This window comes from Caretta caretta, chromosome 5 (genome assembly GCF_965140235.1).
Source record: "Caretta caretta isolate rCarCar2 chromosome 5, rCarCar1.hap1, whole genome shotgun sequence".
Classification (NCBI taxonomy): Eukaryota; Metazoa; Chordata; order Testudines; family Cheloniidae; genus Caretta; species Caretta caretta.
Window position 1 is genome coordinate 81,787,822 of NC_134210.1, and position 19,869 is coordinate 81,807,690.

Here is a 19,869-nt window from a genome sequence, read left to right on the forward strand (position 1 = left end):
CCACTTTGAAGCTTTTCGCTGCAACCATAAGGATTTTTTTTAAATGAAAGTTGAAATACTCACAATCACCTGACTCCAGGAACTGGGACTTTAATTAAAGCACCAAATATTGTGAGACTTGTGATAAAATCATGAGTGTTAGCAAAACTGTAATAAGTTTTCCATATGTGGACAGGAAAAGAACACTGAACAGTTTTTTCACTTGGTGGTACAATTTCCCCCTGACTTCAAAGGGAACAATGTTTGATTTAGATAGATATAAATAGAATAAATACATCCTTATGAGCTGCTGCTGCCTACTTGGTCAAAATATTTCTTTAAAAGTGCCTAAACTATCCTGTTATTTTGGAGCTACAGGGCCATAACGTAATGAGAAGAAAATACACACGCACACACACCTCTACACACAACAGGCTGGAGTGGTTGATTGGGAAGAAGCAGGAGTGTAGAAAGTAGATCTATGATTATACAGATATACTTTTCAAAATCAGCTCTATAGAGGGCTTAAGGGTGTGCCAAGACTAGAGCTTTGTGGCCTGGGAGGAAGGAGTAGGGGAGAAAACTCCATGTCCTCCAAGCCCCTCTAGACATCCCAATTCCAGCTTTGTTTTTGGAACCAAAATGTGATCCATAGTGTTTATAATATATGTGCCAGAATATTCTCATGGTACCAGAAAAACACATAGAGGGGATAGATTCTTACAGGTGTCTGAGCCAGCCAGAGGCCTAAAGGCCAACTTTCAATGAAAAACAAAAAATTAATTTACTTATGCAAAATATAGTTTTACACATGCGGAAGAGCTGGCAGGAATGTCTCTGAATCTCAGTGAATGTGACATTGTTGCTAAGATCCTCACACTTGTGGATTTTTGCTCAAAATCAAAGTGGCTATGAAAGATTGCTTTTATAGTTACATTTAAAAACTGCTTGTGTCTGTCTTTGAATGCACACTGATTTTGGGTCTGATGCCCATATAAATATAGATCATAATTATCATTAAACCACTTTTTATAGAGTAATGTAGTTCTTCACATCAAAACAAGTTAAGAATACGAAAAATATTACAATGGCATTAGCTTAGAAAAACTGTGAAGAACACGAAAGCACAATGCACTAGGGAAATACAGTTTAATTTTTTCTGAACTGATTCAAAATGGAAGGTTTCAGATTAGTTCAATAAAATGAAATATTCCAGTTAAGATTGAACTGAGCAGAAAAAAAAATTTCATTTTGATTTTCCTGACAGAAAATTGAAAAATTTCAGCACAACTGAACACAACACAAATTTCTTGGGGAAATTTTTTATTTTTGTCTGAAACTGCATTTATCATCTGAAAACTACTCTTGAAGAAAATTCTTGACCAATTCTACCTATTATTTTGTATCCTTTTTCTACCATTGCAAATAGGTAACAAGCATGCTCGGAGTAAGTATAATGAATTATTTTAAAGTTAATTGTATTGCATTTTACTTGACATTTTATAACCATAATTTACAGCTCTATTTAACTTGCACTTGAGTCCCCTGAATATTAAGAGATTCAATGTTTTAGAGTCTGGATGGAGGGGCAAGAGGAGAGTGTCCAGAAAAGCTACCAGATGGAACTGTAGGGTTAGCTCAAGTTCTATGCCAGTCTCAGAGACTCATGACAACAGAAAGTCCACCAGACCAGGATGATGCAAGTGTCAAAAAACTTTGCAACTTCCCCTCTGTTAAGGGGCCTGTATGTGGCCAACACAGGCCCCAAAGGAGAAAATCTTGGCCTGAGGCGGAACATGGGGAGAGTCATCAGGTTTGCACTAGAACAAACCTCCTCAAAATGTGCCCCTCACAGCCTCTGCCAGGGGAGCTCCAGTGGATTTCACCTCCTAAAAATGGAGTGTTCTCTTTCTTTCCCGTCTCCCTTTCCCCCAAGAAAACAATGAGGGAAGGGTAGCTGTGAAGCTAGCTCATGCCCTCATTTAAGATGGATCTGACTTGGAGCATGGAGGGGGCAAAGCTGGCTCAGGGAGGTGTAGCATCTCCCTGCATCCATTTCAGTGAATCTGGCACACAAAGCCTATTTTCAGAATGTCAGAGTTGACATGTTTGTCTGACACAAGGTTAGTGCTCAGTCCTGCTTTAGGATGCCTAAATGATCATCACTACAGACCTTGTAAAATCAGCCACTGCTGGAACATGCATGCCTACCAGCCAGTCTGACAAGATACATAGCTATGAGCAATAGACCAAGAGCAAGGCATTAGCATGTTTCTCTGTCTTCCCTTCAGTCAATTCACATGGATGTAGAGTCTAAATGCAAAGGAGTCTGTAATGCCCAGATATTTGAGAAAGTGAGTTGGAGATAAATGGGCTATTGATTTTTTTTTTCTTTCTTTCTCTTGCTCACTGTCAAAGATTCAGTCAGTCAGTGACAGCAGCATTGGTAGTCTCAGACCTGCTTGCATATCTCGGAAACTTCTCTAGATGAGTTCCTACAGAATGTTTTCAATATTCTGTGACTTTCAGATCTGTCAGTTTTGCACAGCTCATTCTGAGTGACATGGCAGGGTGAAGAGTGAATCAAAATTATTAGGATTCTTCCAGTGATGTGGAGGATTCATGGTAACTATTGGTGCAGAGGTCTCATTCCATCTCTGGGTGACATTTTAGTATTTCATAGCCTTTTGGAATGGTTGTGCAATAATAACCAGCTAACTTCAAAAGATACCTTCAGACCTATTAATAAAATCACACCAAGAACATCCCTTGAACACCAAATAGAGTCAGATATAGAGATGCTGTAGTTTAATACTGTATTTAGAATTAATTCGTGGGATGGTTTGAGGATTACCTCTGGAGAGCAATTGACTAAAATGGCTATAATATTTTTTTACATTGCTGTTCCTGCAGAGTGTTTTCACCAAATGTGATGTATGTAATCTTCACAAGCACAGCTCTACAATGCCATAGTTACAAAGAAAAATCTTGAGGTTCTTGCTGCGGCAAACCTCAGTGCAGTGAAGTGTGAGCACAACTAGAGTAAGGACATGAGGATTTAAGCCCATAGTAAATATCATGGGACAATTGTGGGAGGTATTGTTAATTTGGTAACTACAGCACAGTGATGTCATTGTTGATATCAATAACATCCAAGGCCACTGCATTAAAGCCCAGTAAACTCACTGGAAAGACTCCCATGGACTTTATTGGACCTTAAATGAATATCACTGTTGTCATCTGTTTGTAAGACTTATAAAATACAAAACAAAAAAGATAAAATGAATCTTTAAACCCATTGTTTCATCAGTTCTCTCTGTCCTCATGTTTATTAGCCACAAACTGCATTCACTGGAGCATACATGGGTTCAGAATTGTGAATCTCTACAAAGAAGGGAAGACCAAAGGAGAAAAATTCTAGAATGACAGGTTCTAAATAATTGGAAAATATCTACAACTTTGTTTAATATAGTAAAACAGCCTCTCACTTGCAGTTTTCCTCTTGGATCTAACAAGCCTCTTCCTTCCTGCCTTTATCTTTTGTATTCATGCTGATCCTCTAGCTAGGAAAGAAATTGAGTGGATTAGTATACAAAGGCTGAAGCCTGTGTCACAAAGGGAATAATTCACTAAGAAGTGCTCAGCAGAAACAGTTTATTTTTTAAAAACACCAAAGTACCTCCCTATAACCCACATAACGTTGCTGGGAATCACAAAGCTGTCCTGAACTGGGCTCTTTTTACAGTGAGGCAGTAGTGTACTACCTCTGTGCTACCAAGACTGTAAGGCCTTGACTAGCTACACGTGTAAGTTGTACCACTTTCCAGTATAATTAAAGCAGCACAACACCCTAGTGTGGACACAGTTATACTGGTATAATTAGGTTTATACTGGTATAGCTTATTCCTGTACAGCAAGGGGAATAAGCTCTACTGATATAACACTGTTATTTCAGTTTAACTGCATCCACACTAGGGCTTATACAGGTATAACTCTTTCAGTAAAAAAAAACACACCCATAACTGAAATAACAATATACCTGTACAAAAGCTATGTGTAGACCAGGACTCAAGCTCAGTACAAACCCTGTTTCTGCATCCATGCTGCTGTTCCTCCCCACCTGGAGCCACAGGGCTCTTATAGCGGTGTATGTGGAATTTTGCATTTGTGTGTGATGAATTAGTGGCGATATTATATATTTACTATGGTGAAATCAGACAAAGCATTAAGGGCCAGATTGCATGTAGTCCTTACACTGGCCTGCAGGGGTGGAAGGGGAACCACAAAGGGCTCCCTCAATAACCATCAGAGCACCTTGGGAAACAGATTATGCCTTAGATGGGAAACAATTTGTCCTAGGATGCTGCTGGGGGCACGGGTTTCACACTGCCCCCTAAACAGGGCAGTGGCACAAATGCCCTGATCTAACCATAAATTGTTCAGCCATTCCCCTGCCCCACCCCTGATCACCCTAAAAAAAAAAAGTGGAAACCAGGGCGCAACCAGTATTTAAATCAATTGACACACCATTTTAAAACTAGTGTTGTTTTCTTTCAGGAAGGAAAATAAGAACCATTATGCTTTACAGAGTGTTTTTCCCCTCAAATAAAGTAGCTACTTTATTAAGGGCAGCTTTTGCACATGACTTGAAAACAACTACGGCTTCCAGAAAAAAAGAAATGCTAGAAATAAGTTTAAAAAAAAAGCAACAGCTATGTTGATGGCCAGATGCCACTGCCATCAGGTTATTTTTATATAGTAAATGTAGCCCAGAATTACTCTCACACATTGTTCTTTAGAAGTCTTCTAATTAAGGAGTTTTCTTGAAGGTCACAAACAGTAATCAGATTGGCTGATGAATGCTATTTGGCATCAAAAAAGCCAGATTACTGACAGCAATCCTTACAGTAAAAAGAGAAATACTGGTATATTTATGGCTATAATTTTAGCAAAGGTACGGGAATGCCCTGTGATTTTTTATTTATTTCTTGAACTACTTTTGAATGTTAATATTCTCCTGAAGACAGTTTCAGACAGATTGCTAGGCTGCTGCTCTACTCAGTGAAGCAGAATCTACTGAAGAGTTGCTGAGGCAGAACTGAAATCATAGCTCGCCTCAAAGAAACGACAGTATTGTCAGCTAATTACTTCTAACACACAAACAGCATTCTTGTATAACATTGTTTTTTATGTAAAAGTCTAAGCCTTTTAAAGGCAGCTCTAGTGCTTTTAGGTGTTCATCCCGGTTCTTTGCAGTCCCTGCTACTTTGCACTTACATTGCGAGCAAGGTAAAGAAGAATGGAAACTAAAGATACCTGTAACTACCCATAACAGCTGCAGAAGGAAATGGGTCGGGTTTTCTCTCTACTAGATGAAGGTACTTGTATAACAAAAACTGTATGCCCATTTTACTTATTTATTTAATAAATAATCTTTATATTTTACAAGCCTGGTTAATACTGTTTATATGCAATATTTCCTGGATAGAGGGTAAGAATTTGTGACATGGAGATCTAAAACCTATGAAAATTAAATGTATCTAAAATAAATTAATACAAAGTATAGTGACCTTTACTGGTTTTTTTATATTTATTTTTTGAAAAGTTCATTAAGGTTAACAAAGTTAACCTTTACTAATGAAGGAAAAAGGAATGCAAAATATATTAGTCTCACTGAGCAGCAGATTTCTTAATCTGGAAAGATTTGTAACTGTAATAGGATTATTTTTTCCCAGTGGGATCCAGCCTAATCAAATATTTTAATAACATGTTAGCTTAAAGGGCTTTAACATTTAATATATTATGGACATGCCTTAGCAATATGCAATGGGGAAAGAATTACAGTGCTAGCATTTGTAAATTTTGCTAGCTACAATGCTAGCTGTAAACTTTTTAGAAGGAAAAGTGCATGGAGACAAAGGGAAAAGGAAATAGTGTATTTTGTATGGGGTTCAAAATAGGGGCCAGGTCCTCAAATGGTGTAAATCCATTGAAGCTATGCTGATTTATACCAGCTGACTCTCACATGCTGTTCCTTTTGTTTAAATCCAATTAGCCAGTAAAGGGAGCAGTTACTTCAACAAAGTCAGTTGCTAATTCTGGCACTAAGTGGTTCCCCCAGTAACTTTGCCCCTATGTGCATATGCATTACAATAGGGTGTCTCATTAAATGAATACACGCAGCATATATACAGTAATACAAAATGCTACTTCTGTACATCTAAGGTAAAAGATACAGGTGCAGTTTAAACATTACAATATACTATTCAACATAATTACAGTGCACAGTGTTATTGGAGAGGCAGCCAAAGAAAAAGTACTGTTCCTTTTATAGTAATATAATGATAATACCCCTGAAATCCAACTAACTCCATCAAGTTGCTTTAACAAAGTCAGTCACTGATTCTTGCACTATGTGGTCTTTTTCTTGCCAGACCACCAGAGGCTCTGCCCCTAAAAGCTGTTGGGAAGAAGACGAGGATGTGTGCGTGCATGGGGGCCAGTGGCAATCTGCTGGTCCTGGGTTCATAAATAGGAGAGGGTGAGGCAGTGTAAAGTAAGTCAAGAGTCACTGCAGTCACACTCAGACTGTGCAGTGACTGTTGTCAGGGTCAAAGTGCGATATTGTACATGAGGGTTGTAAGGCATAAGTAGATACCACAGTGGGCATATTTAATACAATTTGTCAATTTAGTGGCTATTTCTATGAAGTCATATGTATTCCAGGTGGCTCTGATATGTCTATCACTACAATAGAGTTGTGAGCGTATGGAAAAAAATCTTTGTGCAGATGTTTAGAATAGGGATATTTGAGTGTGAAGAAGCTTGTGTGGTGTTTCTATGTAAGGAAATGCTGTGATTAATCTGCTAAACTAGAAAGGATAGTATAGAAAAATAGTACATGCGGCTGTGACACAACTTAGGTCTTGCATGTAATCACATGATTTACATTACACTAGATAAGCCATAATGGAAACCCACTTGTGCCATTAAATCCATATACTTACATGATATTATGCATACTTGTGAGGCACCTGGTGAAGTCACAGAGACAAATTCTGCCCTTAAGAATGAAGTCAGTGAGTTTGCATGGGTGTAACTAAGGGCATATGTCAAAGTGGGGCAAAACTCTATAAATTGTATATCTATATGGTTTCAGCGGGTCAGCTTCCTCCACTGATACAGCTCATTTTAAAGGGTTGCCTGTTAATTTTAGGTAATGTGCATAAAACAACTATATAGCAGGTGATTTATTAAACAATAGAGATCAATGTAACCTGGAATACATTTAACCTGGAATTTCATTTTTAGTCTGTGGAAAGGGAATTTTATATGGAAGTTATATAAAAATAATAATTCCAGAATTTTTATCTCTGAATTTCCTTTGCTGATGTCTTTAAAAGCCTGGAGATTATGCATTCTTCATCACACCTAGAAACAAAGGGCCAAATCCTGAGCTAGTGTTAATCTGTGGAACACCACTGACCGCAGTGGACCGACTTCAATTTACATAGGTGGGGGTCTAGCCTAGAATTTCATTTGCTACCGAACATCAAATGTGTTTCAAAAATTAGGCGGTTTTGCAAATATTTGACTCTGTTCACTGCAGTGTTTATACACAAATGTATAATAATTGCAAAAAACACAACACATTGAATGATAAAGGGTGAGATTCTAATTGCACAAAAGTCAGCAAATTGAGATTTCAGGTTCCCTCTTGTACATATACGTTACAAGAGTCTTTCATAAAACAAACACAAATCCTATATTAAATTATATAAAGTAGTATTTTATATAAATGGTAATAGAAAAAGGTGGAGTTTAAACATAACAGTGCAAAGTCCAATTCAGTTACAAACACAGTGGTTTTGGAAGAGTGACATTTAAAAAAAGAACAGTTCCTTTCTGTTGTCCTCTTGATTGATCAGCCCTCAGAGGGGGCGCACCGGTCACAATATGCCATTTGAGGTGTTCTAGCCATTCCTTCAGCCACTCGCTGGCCAGGCTGCCAGTGGCAATGGACACCCAATTGGCATAGCACACTGCAGCCCAGAACCCCTGAGCTCAAGCGATCTGCCGGCCTTAGCCTTCCAAGTAGCTGGAATTACAGGCGCACGCCACCATGCCTGACTCCATTAGTCTGTTATATTGTTTTCAAAATAAGAAGCTTTGCCATGAACCCTAAAAAGAAATCATTAAAAAACACGACAATTTTCAATGAAAGTTTGCCTTTTTCAAAACCGAGTGTTAGAAAGCCTGGAAATGCTGATTTAATGTGCACTGACCTTAACTCTGGCTGCATGTTCCTGGTAGCCTGCGTCCCAACTTTCTAAAGCAGTTTCATGTATTCAGTAAGTGCATCTGTATCAAAGCTAGTAACCTACTCAACTCAATATACTTGGGTGATTTGACTCCTGCAGGGGCACCTCAAACTTTAACAGTTCACCTTCAGATTTTCAGGTAGGTGGTTTCTGTAGCATGAGATAGGTAACTGAACCAGCAATGATATACAGGTTCACAGCATCCAGAGTAGATGTCCAGTCATTGTAGATTGGGTGAGTCTGGGTGAAACTAGGGAGAGGTCAAAATTTGGTTGATAATGATAACCTTGCCACAACTTTAACAATGGAGAGAGACTGTCCAAAAGAGTGAGAGATCCTAATGTCATTCAAATGTGCAAGGGGACAGAGTTAAGCTGGCTGTGGTAACCCTAATTCTGTTTCCTGACTTGTTTGAAATAAAAGTTCAGTCCCTATGTGGCAATAACATGGTCCTTGGTACATTTCAATTATTGTTTCAAGGAAAATGATGTATTCCATTAAACCAGACCTCCACTGATTTCTTCATCTCTGCCTAATCCACAAAAACAAAACAAAACCTTCTGGGCTGGCATTAATCATAAGCATTTGTGTTCTTTTGTTTTAAAAAATGTATAGCTACTATAACCAAGTGTCTTAGATTAAAAGTGCCATCTCAGCCAGAACTATAATAAAACGAGCTAATGGTTATGTGCATGTTAGCAAAAATGAATGGTAACAACAGAGCCGGATGTGGACAGAAAGGTATTCAATTGTGTACTCATTAAATGAAGGATTATTCATATCGGTGAGGAAATCATTTCAACAAGAAATTGAACTTGAATGCCTTTACCTCTAAAAGCTACTTATTGAGTTAAAGGCTAATCGGTTTGCTCAATCAGTCTTAATTCTACTTAAGTCATATAGACAGCTGCCTGGTGCTTAGACAAACCTCTGTTTATAATATTTTTTCCCTTGGGGATCTCTAATCCAGGTAATAACCTGGCCTAGCTCTGGCTGGCTTTTAAAATCAACAATAAGAAACATATTCAGATCACCACAGTCCTACTCTTGTTTTGATCATCTGACAGCTGCCACTACAGTCATAACTTTCTGTGATGCCTATAATGTATTCCTCTCTGGATCAATGTATACTTATGCAATATCATTATTTGAGTTTTACACCATTAGCATCAATGTTGCATAAAGCACTGCATAGACAAGAAGGTGAAAAGTAATGAGGGGTGGAAGGATGGTCTTGTGGCTAACGGAAAAGTGGAAAATCTGGCTCCAATCACTGGCTTTGCTGCTCTGCTTCCTTTGGGCCCTTTGGAAAGTCACTTAATCACTCTCTACTTCCATTTCTCAATCTCTAAAATGGAGATGATAATATCATTTGTATCATATCATCTCACAGAAGACCCAGTGGGGATCAAGGCCTGTTGTGCTATGTGCTGTACAAACAAGTAGAAAGACAGTCTGTGCTCCAAGAAGCTTGCAGTGTAAGATGCCACTCCCCGCCCAAAATCTGAACATGAAAGGGACCCTTTAGGCACAGAACTCCTCAGAACTATGTGGAAAAGTTGCTTGGGTACTTCTGTGGCACGATACCTTCCATCTCCCAGGCCCCCCAAAGATCTCCCCATGAATCTAGGATCTATACTGGGAAAGGGGATGCAGGCTGGAGGAGAAGAGGGTAGGTTGTGGATGGGATGGATGCACAGGTGTTTCCCAGAGAAGATAATACAACTTGAGGTTGTATTAGCATTTCCCTGTAGCCCTCTATACTGGGGGCAATGTTGCCATGAGGAGTCTCTGGTACACAGCTCCAATGGAGTCACACTGTCAGAGTGCTGTAGGAAGCTGCTAGAATCACTTAGCCATCTCTTTGAGACCCAGGGATTCCTACACAAAAGGAACTCACAGTTGCTCAGGAATGGTGCAAAGGAGCTGGACTGGGAGCTGAGAGTCTGTCCCTACATGTTTGTTTGCGCTATGGGCAGTGTAAGATCTCTGAGGTCCTTATGTAGTTGTTTCCTTGCTTTCAGAAAGGTGAGTTTTGTAAATGATGTGAAAGATAAGCACTTTGCTTTCATTTTAGCAACATTTTGTTGTTGGATTTAACTTTTATATTGCAGTGGCCACAGTTAGGATCAGAGCCCCATTGTGCTCCAGTGAACTCCAGTATGAACTTAAGGCGAGACCCTTTGTTGGTGCATGTAGTTATAGCATGATAATGAGCAGTCTGGGGCTGAATGGCTGCCGAGTCCAAAGCATGCTTCACACCTCTGTTGATACATAAAATCAACTGAAACCAGTTATGACTATGAGAATGATTACCCAACCCATCTCTGCATCTGCAGTCATTCACCACACACCCCATTTTTGGTGCCTGTTCAATCCTTAAAGAAAGTAATTAGCACACAATCTTTAATAATTCATCAAATGATTTTGAAATGAGGTTTCTTCAAAGAATACAAAGCATTTGTGTTTTACTGAGCAATATATACCTGCTAAGTTTAAAATGAGGTTTTTCAAGTACAGTAAAAATCTGAACTTTCTTGACAGGTGAAAATTTCCCATTTCTCACCGACCCCAAAATCCTTAGCCCATTTTTAGATGATTGCACATTATTGAATGTATGTTTCCAACCCTTTCCTAAATTACTCAAATCTGTGCTGAAAGCAAGCATGACAAAATGTATCTCCAAAATGTAGTTTTAGGAGAGACTTTCAAGCTCCAATTCAACAAAGAATTTAATATTGTGGTTAACTTAAAGCACATTCTTAAGTCATTGTAGTCTATGAGACTTAAGCATGCGCTGAAGTGCTTTGCTAACTCAGGGCTTTGGTGACTAAAATGAAGGGTTTTTTTGTAGCAGTCATTTGTCTTCAACCTTCATTATAGCATCATTTTCAAAATGTTATAATCCTGTGTCTCAATTTCTGTGTTTTTATAACAAGATTTATCATTGGACTTTAGTTACATTTCTTCCTCCATGTATCATCTAAGATCTGACACTTTTATTAAACTGCTTGAGCCTAAGGTTACAGCTCTTTTTATTAGCGAGGCTCGTGAATTTTTCATCAGCTGGTAGCTGGAAATATACTTTCAAAGATATGAAATTAACAACAAATTAAATTTATATCGTTCTGTCATTTCAGTTATACACTGGATCAGGCATTAATAATTGTACAGCTGTGACATTTGTTCTTTTATTACCTCTTCCATTGTTTTATCTGAAGTATATGTGGTTTTAAAATTATGCTTCATGTGTAATTATATAACTGCTTTCTCAATACCACATTTAGTGGTAATTATTTTTATTGACATGTGCTTGTAAGTCATTACTGACCAAGTCTCCATTGTAAATGACAGCTAATTCTCAATGGATTTAAATGGCAACATAAAAGTTTTGCTTGTTTCCACAATTTTGTGTCCTTCCTCCTAGTCCAGGTTTGATTTTGTTTAAAAACAGTCTCTTTTCTTACCATTTGCATGAAGTGCACCGATTGTAGCCTATAGTGCTAAATTGGGGACAAGCAGGGATAACCTGTAGCCATCATACCTTATATGGATTTTATAATCTAGATATGTTAAAGCCTTGCCAATGCCTGAGGTGAGACTAAGAGAAATGTAAGTACTGTACGCAGTGCTGGCGATGATTTTGGTAGGGGACATTCTTATAGCCACATTTAGGCACCCATTTGAATATACTTCACTTTACTCATTGATTTCACTGGGACCATATGTAAGGATGGCATGATCTGGCCCTGAGTCAGTACTGACCTGATGACACTACACGGCACTACGGCATGCTGTGAAATACGAAACCTAGCTCCTGACTCACTGTATTTACTAAAAGATCACAGATTGAATTTCAGCATGAGGTAAGGTCATTAACTAATATGTTGGGCTACATTTGAGACTGAACTGCCTCCCTAAAATTCCTCTTGTTTCAAATGAAGAAGCTATTTTCCCTGTCTTTTATAAATGCCATGTTGTGCTATGGGAACAGAATGGCTGCCAGCATCCAGCTCAGAGGTGTCTGCATTTCAGTTGTATGTAAAAGATCCCTGTCTGTGTCATCTGGGTACCTTTGGGATCATTATGGATGAAAGGTGTTAAAAATTATATTATTTTCTGACCCCCCTCCTCCAGAACTGCTGGCACAGTAATGACACTCTTCTCCCAGGTGGAATGAGACACAGTCTGCTTCAGACCTGTTCTTTCGGTAGCTTACCTTTTAGCAGTGTTCTCTGAGCAGTGTGATTGGCACCCTGACACTTCCCCTTGAAGATAGGGAAAATTCTATATCAATCCAAATGGTACATGATCAGGAAGCTACTCCAATCACATTTAGGCCCAGTACTTGGCCATCTTATAGCCAAGATGTCTGTTCATGCTATTTAACAGTAATATTAGGCCTTTCATATTATGAAACAAATAAACATGTTCAGAAAACAATAATAGAGGAATGGAAACAACCATGGGGTTCTTTCCCATATGCCCTCTGTGTTCAGATGAGACCACACACAAAAATAAGGTGCTTTCATAGCTAAAATTTTTTTCCCCTTCCCCTGCAGATAACACAAGTACATCTAAGTGACTTCTACCATGGCCTCAGCAAATTGATGATGAAAATAAGGAAACTGTGGGATTACTTCTTTCAGCTTCCCTGGACAATGGAAGGAGAGCCAATCACTTCTACTTTGTTGCCTCCTGGGAATGTTCCACAAGACGCTAGCTTGACCCTGGAGCAGAAAACCACATTTGTCTTTGTGATCTTATTATTTATTTTCTTAGGCATTCTCATTGTCCGATGCTTCCGAATTCTCTTAGACCCCTACAGGAGTATGCCCACCTCCACCTGGGCTGATGGACTTGATGGGATAGAGAAAGGCCAGTTTGATTATGCCCTGGCTTAGACTGACGACTCAGAAATATTATTTAGAGGAGTTTGTTTTTTTAAAAAAAAACTGGAATGTAGATTTATTTTCCCCCGATTTTCTCAGACATTATAAAAGCCTTGCATGACTGCACAAAATATTAATTTGTTTTTAAATAAACATCAAAGTGAGTTAAACATTTGAAGGTAGACTGGTGATTCTCCTAATGGAGGGGGAAAAATAAAGCTATAACTGTGGTTCAAAACATACTGGAACAATATATAACATAGATGGTATCTTATGACTCCGAATAAGTTTGATTTGTAGTTGCTGAAGAAAGCCTTATTGTTTGAAAGTAGCTTTTTTACAAGCATCAGTAGATTTACAGGTTGGGTAGGAATGTTTTTTTATGAGTTGTATGTGGCAATTAAATAAACTTTTAACGCCCCACTGGCTTTTAAAATAAATGTACGGGGGGAGGGGAGGGGAGACTCATACCAGATTTCCTCATGTCACAGTCACAGCTCTTCCAAGCTGCTCTGGTTTATTCCTCCGCCCTTCAGTACAGCTATACATAACACATAGAATGTAGCTGGAGTTCATGCAGATAATTCCCAATTGCTATTGCCAGCTCCAGAGGGCAGAGAGGGTCCTTTATTGTGAAGCCTGGTACCTCCAACCAAGGTGACCCCTCAATTTGCATGAGACACAAGGGCTGCTGTCCCTTAGGAAAATGAATAATGCTACCACAGCTGGCGCAGAGTATAGACCCGGTTACCCGCTACACAAGAAACAATGAAGTACATCAACCCAAACCACAGCAAAGGAATGACACTATCCCAAAGTAACAATATAACAAAGGGAGAGTTACTGGGAGCAGGAAAATAGGATCTAGGGAAGGTTAGGGTTAAGGTTAACTAATGAGTACTAACATATCAATACTCCCAACACTTCCTAGACTACAGTTTCCTCCCTAGCACTTTCCCCAGGCAGAGGGTATACTGAAGATGAGTCTAGAGATGAGTGTTGTAGCACCATGAATGCTGGCCAGCTTAAACAAAAAAGGCCACCTTTTGACTAAAGTGTAGCCAATTGCTTGACTACATTTACAGTTTTATATTTAAAATATTTGAGAGACCAAATAGCCAAGTTTAATCAGTTTAAAGACAAAGCACTGCAACATGAAAATGAGCCATCCATACCATTCTTTCTAGGAAGCAATCAGTCGCACAGGATGGCATTCATCTTATACAGGAGATCTGATTTGAAACTAGGTACCTAAGTCTAGCTATATTTGTAGTACAAATTAAACCTGTTTATAAGTTAGAGAGCACTTAATAAGTCATCCACCAGTCTATACTTGTTTTTTGATACAATCCTGTACCTTCCTTATCTTTGCTTTGACTACCATGTTCCAGGTATCAGTAGGTCATGACAGCATTCCCTAGTGGTACCAGGAAATACCATTCATACATGTTGCTTCTGATAGGTTTTGTATTTGGCTGTGCCAAACTGTTGCAAATGTTGCAAACTATTATGGGATGTTAACATCATTCTGGAAAAAAACATAACACAAATCACAAGTAATAGAATTTAGCATAACTACCCAGCATTCAATACAATGTTACTACTGTGCACAACACATATCAGTGTGGTGTGCCAGAAACATAACAATAGATATCGGATAACGCACCACTTCATGAACATGATGCAGTGGAAATCAGTGGTTGCAAAGAGCTGTGGTGTCACATGAGGTTGTCCTGCAGTCAGTGCCAGATTAAGGTATAAAGTATAAGGTAGCTAAACTACAGCTTAGGGCCATGCAATATGAGGGGGCCTCTAAAAAAGAAAAAACTGACTCCATTTCAAATTTTATCGAAATCGGTTGATAAATAAAGGAGATATGGGGAAAAGAAGATTCTCTCTAAATATATACATTTTTGTTCAAATATGACAAAAATATACACATCAGGCTACACAAATACCCTTACCTACTCTTACCCTTCACTAATTGTTCATTATTGACAAGCAGCAGGACAGGGCTGAGAAAAAAATAACGATAATTGCACTTGTAAAATTAGTATTTCTACATGTAAATCTGCTATCAGTCTCCTAAGGCAGCATTTTATTGGCCAGCTGCTTCTGGTAAAATTCTGACCATGCCTTCATAACTTATTTAAATAAATAAATAATCTCACTGCCGACAAAATCGGGAAAATGTGAGGTCGGAGACTGCAATGTCATGAAGCAATCCTGCCAAGCTCATACTCGTATATTAGTGTGTTCTTTCTTCTTTTGACCTGTACATATGTACGATAGTGTATTTAGTGCGCACGCCATTTTCTGCTTCATGCGCTATCCATGCTGCACATGATTGAGTTTGCAGGTGATCGTCTTATGGACTTGGGTCAAGTGGATCTTGAGGAGGATAAATTTGTGTTGGCTTTCCTTTGTCAGTTTCAGGAACCTTCACAGTAAATATCAGAGACTGCTGACGAAAGGATAAATAGAGGGTTTTGAGAGCAGTGAAGAAAGATATACATATATATCAAAATATTCTGAGTACTTTGGTGAGCAAGTTATTTCAAACTATGTGCAGCTATGATTTATCAGCTATTAAAGCCTATAATATTCATTATATTTGTTTGCCTATATATTCAGGCACTTTCTCAATGCCTGTCTAGAGATTACCAGACTTTTTTCTGGTAAATGCTTTCTTTCTCTTTCGTGCATGTAGCTTGTTGTCACTCTGTGTGTCCCAAGTGTTTACTTCAGATTAATCAGTGGTCCTGGGGGAGACAGAGGATAGACAAATGACTGCAAAGAGAGATGTCTGCCTAGAAGAAGTCTGGGATTTTCTCCTCACTGGGTTTGGTGCATGAAAGATAATATTTTATTATAGGTCGTATGCTATGTAAAAATTCTAATATAGACTTATAAATCACATACTGTATGCATAATACATTGTATTTTTATAGTATAGCAAAAGAAAAATCCCAACAATTAATTGTTTATTTTGTATTTTTTATATTGTATTGTTTATTTCTACTTTACTTACATATGCAATTAGTTCAAAGAATTTGTCTAAAATTTATTTCTATCATGATGTCATTATTACAGAGAGGGCTGCTGAAAATGAAGATTATTGTTCTATTTTTACAACTTCACCTTTGTATATATGCAAACATAAAGCTTTTGTGTTTATATATTCAGTGTGCTTTCTGTGAAAATAAGAAATTCATTTTTTTATGGTATGGGGCCTCTTACACTTGACATAATTTAGGGTGTCGTAATCAGAATGTCGTAATCTGGCCCTGTCTGTAGTCTTACGAAGTTGTCACCCCAGACAGACATATACTGAGGAAGAATAGGCAATACCTTCTACACCTTCCAGAAGGAAGGGAAGTAAGGGACACTAAGTTTGCCATTTTGCCTGAGAAGGTCTCAGAAAGGCAACAACCACAACAGGTCATGACAACCAAACCCCAGGACATTAAACTGGCAGAACAAATGACATTACCATCTCAAGACAACAGTGGCATTCAGGGGCATGCACAAGAGGGGCAAGCAGGGGCATGGGCTTTCCCAGTAATCATTGTGGGCACCGGACTCCTCCAGCCCCGGGGAATGGGGGCAGCGAGAGCTTCTCCCAGCCCTGGGGCTTTGTCGGGGGAGGGAGAAGAGCGAGTTCTTCCGGCCCCAGGGCAGCGGTAGAAGCTGACAGCTCCTCCAGCCACGGGCCTTCACAGGGGTACAGAACGTATCCCTCCAAAAGGGGTCAAATTTAGATTCCTGCGCATGCCCTGGTAGCATTGATATTTCAAGAGAGACTACAAGTCCAAGTCCAAGTCCAAACTACAGTGTAAACTGCCTTAGAGGGCACATTGTTAATGAGTTTAGTTAGTAGGCTAAGTATGAGTTTTTGGACTGTGACTTATATAAATGTTGTTTAAGGGTATGTCTACACGGCAATTAAAAACCCTCGAGTGGCCCATGCCGGCTGAGTTGGGCTAAGGACCTGTTTAACTGCAGTGTAGAAACATGGGCTCAGGCTGGAGCCTGAGCTATGAGACCCTCCCCCCTCACAGGGTCCCAGAGCCCAGGCTCCAGCTTGTGCCTGAATATCTATACCATAATTAAACAGCTCCCTGGCCTGAGCCCTGCTAACCTGAGTCAGCTGGCACAGACCAGCCACAGGTGTTTAATTGCAGTGAAGACATACCCTAAGGCAGGGATCGGCAACCTTTGGCACGAGGCCCATCAGGGAAATCTGCTGGCGGGCCAGGACGGTTTGTTTACCTGCTGCGTCCGCAGGTTTGGCTGATCACAGCTCCCACGGGCCGCAGTTCGCTGTTCCAGGCCAATGGGGGATGAGGGAAGCGGTGTGGGCCGAGGGATGTGCTGGCTGCCGCTTCCCACAGCCCCCATTGGCCTGGAATGGCGAGCTGCGGCCACTGGGAGCTGTGATCGGCCGAACCTGCAGACGCTGCAGGTAAACAAACCATCCCGGCCCACCAGCGGATTTCCCTGACGGGCTGCATGCCAAAGGTTGCCAATCCCTGCCCTAAAACCATGTGTACACTTGCAAGGTTACAACAGTACTGCTGTAAGATCATTCATGTAGATGCTCTATGCTGGTGGGAGAGAGTTCTTCCATTGACATAATAAAACCACCTCCATGAGCAACGGTAACTATGTTGAAGAGGTGCAAGTGGCCAGCAGGTGGCGGGCGGGAGGGAGCGAAGAGGCATGAGCAGTGGGCAGAGGGGAGAACTGGGGGAGAGGGCGAAGAAGCATGAGTGGCAGGTGGGGGAGGGACTGGGGAGGAGGCAAAGAGGTGTGAGCAGCAGACCGGGGAGGAGGCAAAGAAGCACGGGCAGGGGGACTGTGGGAGAGGACAAAGAGGTGTGAGGGGTAGGTGGGGCACCAGGGGAGGGGCAAAGAGGTGCATGAGCGGTCGGTTGGCCAGCTGACAGGTGGGGGAAGGGAACTGAGAGGGGCTGGGGGTGGAGTATGGGTGAGGCTTCTTGGGGAGGAGGCTGAATGGGGGTAGGACTAGGATTGGGGCCACAGGCTGGGTGCACAAAGCCTCCCCCAATGGAGGAGTCACGCACAGCCCATGGAAGATGTAGCATTGAGAACAGTACTATTTAGTGGTTTTGTTTCCCAAGCAGGAAGTCTGGGGAGGGTTGCTTTCAAAAATCTTAGGCCCTGACTGAACAGCCAGGCAGGCCAGCTTTCCTTTACATGGGGCAATTAGAATAGACTTTTGGAAAGGAAGAGCCATATTCCATTCCAAGTAGGCAACCTTGGTGTCATGGGGTGATTAGCCCCTTTAGTATGAAGCAGGGTCCACCTGTGGAGCACCTGTGACTGATTAGCTGCTTAACAGAAGGGCTTAAACTGAGTTTAAAAGAAGGCACCTGGGCCATAGTAGGGAGACTGGAAGAGTCTGAAAGCAGTCTGACACAGGAGGGTGCAAGGAAAGGGGCTGGGCGAGGCACAGCACAGCACAGCACAGCACCCGCGCAAAGGAGTGGAACAGAGCAGGTGAGAACTACCTGGGAGAGTCAAGGCAGTTGCAGAGAGTGGGAAGCTCTGCAGGACCTCCATGTAAACAGCAAGGAATTGATTGAGAGACTAGGGAGGGACTAGACTGCTGACTTTCCTGAACCAGAGCTGGGAGGCTGAAAGGCTATGTCGACACTGCATCTGGGGGTGAGTCTCTAAGCCAGTGGTTCTTAACCTTTACTGCAGCCTGCACCCCTTTGGTTCTCAAAATATGTTCTCGCACCCCTTTATCAAAAATTGTTGCAGTAGGTCAGTTCTTTAAACCTAGATATATTTTTTGTTTGTATATTACAGAAATCATTAAAAAATGTATAATAATAAATGCATAGGTTTGATGAAACAAAGTTGTTGTACTTACATGCGTGTGTTTAGTTTGTGTTTTCAATGATTTACCTTCTAAAAAAATCTGGCATGTCTTGCATCCCCAGAAAGGGCATCATGCACCCTCTGGGGGTGCGTGCACCCTAGTTTAAGAACCACTGCTCTAAGCCCAGGTAGCCAGACTTGTCCTAGTGGGGCTCAAACTATTGTGATTAAAAACAGCAGTGTAGATGTTGCAGCTTGGGCTGAGGTTCAGGCTCTCAAGCCTGCCCAATCCCCTGGTCTGAGCTTGGATGGCTAGCCTGAGTTGCTGCTGGAACCATGACATACATATTGCTATTTTAGTGTGTTAGCTACAGCCAAGCTAGGCATGAGTCTGTCCGCCTAGGCTGGGAGGCTTGCTCCCAGCTGCAGTATAGATATATCTGACAGAGCTCAGGCACTGGACTGTGTTTTGGGTTGAAGAGTCATGATGCTGGTTGCTTTCAAGTGAGTGGCCAGGAGAGTGGGGCCCTGGACCAAAGGCAGAAAGGCACTGGGAACTGAGTGCTGCTGGTCTCTATTCCCCTCTCAGGTGGATGAGCTGGAAGTGAGTTCCCCAGAGAGAACTGCTGTATCTCTGTTTTACAGCAGAACTGGGGACACTTGCTTTACCATGAGGTTTCTATGGACTTTTATGTGTACATGACTAAGCCATGCCCAGAGGTGGGACTTTGAATTGGACAATGAGAGGAACTGTATTATTTTTATGGCTGGACTGAGGGGAAACTGAGGCAGATGCATCTGTCATACAGTGCTCTGATGCAGGAGGC

At 40.7% G+C, this 19,869-nt stretch overlaps 1 protein-coding gene across 1 annotated transcript; it reads left to right on the plus strand.

Moving 5' to 3' along the window:
• The first annotated feature begins 4,086 nt into the window (after positions 1–4,086).
• CTXN3 (cortexin 3) lies at positions 4,087–16,373 on the plus strand. The gene is made up of 2 exons (XM_048849667.2): positions 4,087–5,357; positions 12,863–16,373. Exons 1-2 carry the CDS (start codon positions 5,352–5,354, stop codon positions 13,202–13,204), a joined length of 348 nt encoding a protein of 115 aa, XP_048705624.1. The 5' UTR covers positions 4,087–5,351; the 3' UTR covers positions 13,205–16,373.
• The last annotated feature ends 3,496 nt before the right edge of the window (positions 16,374–19,869 follow it).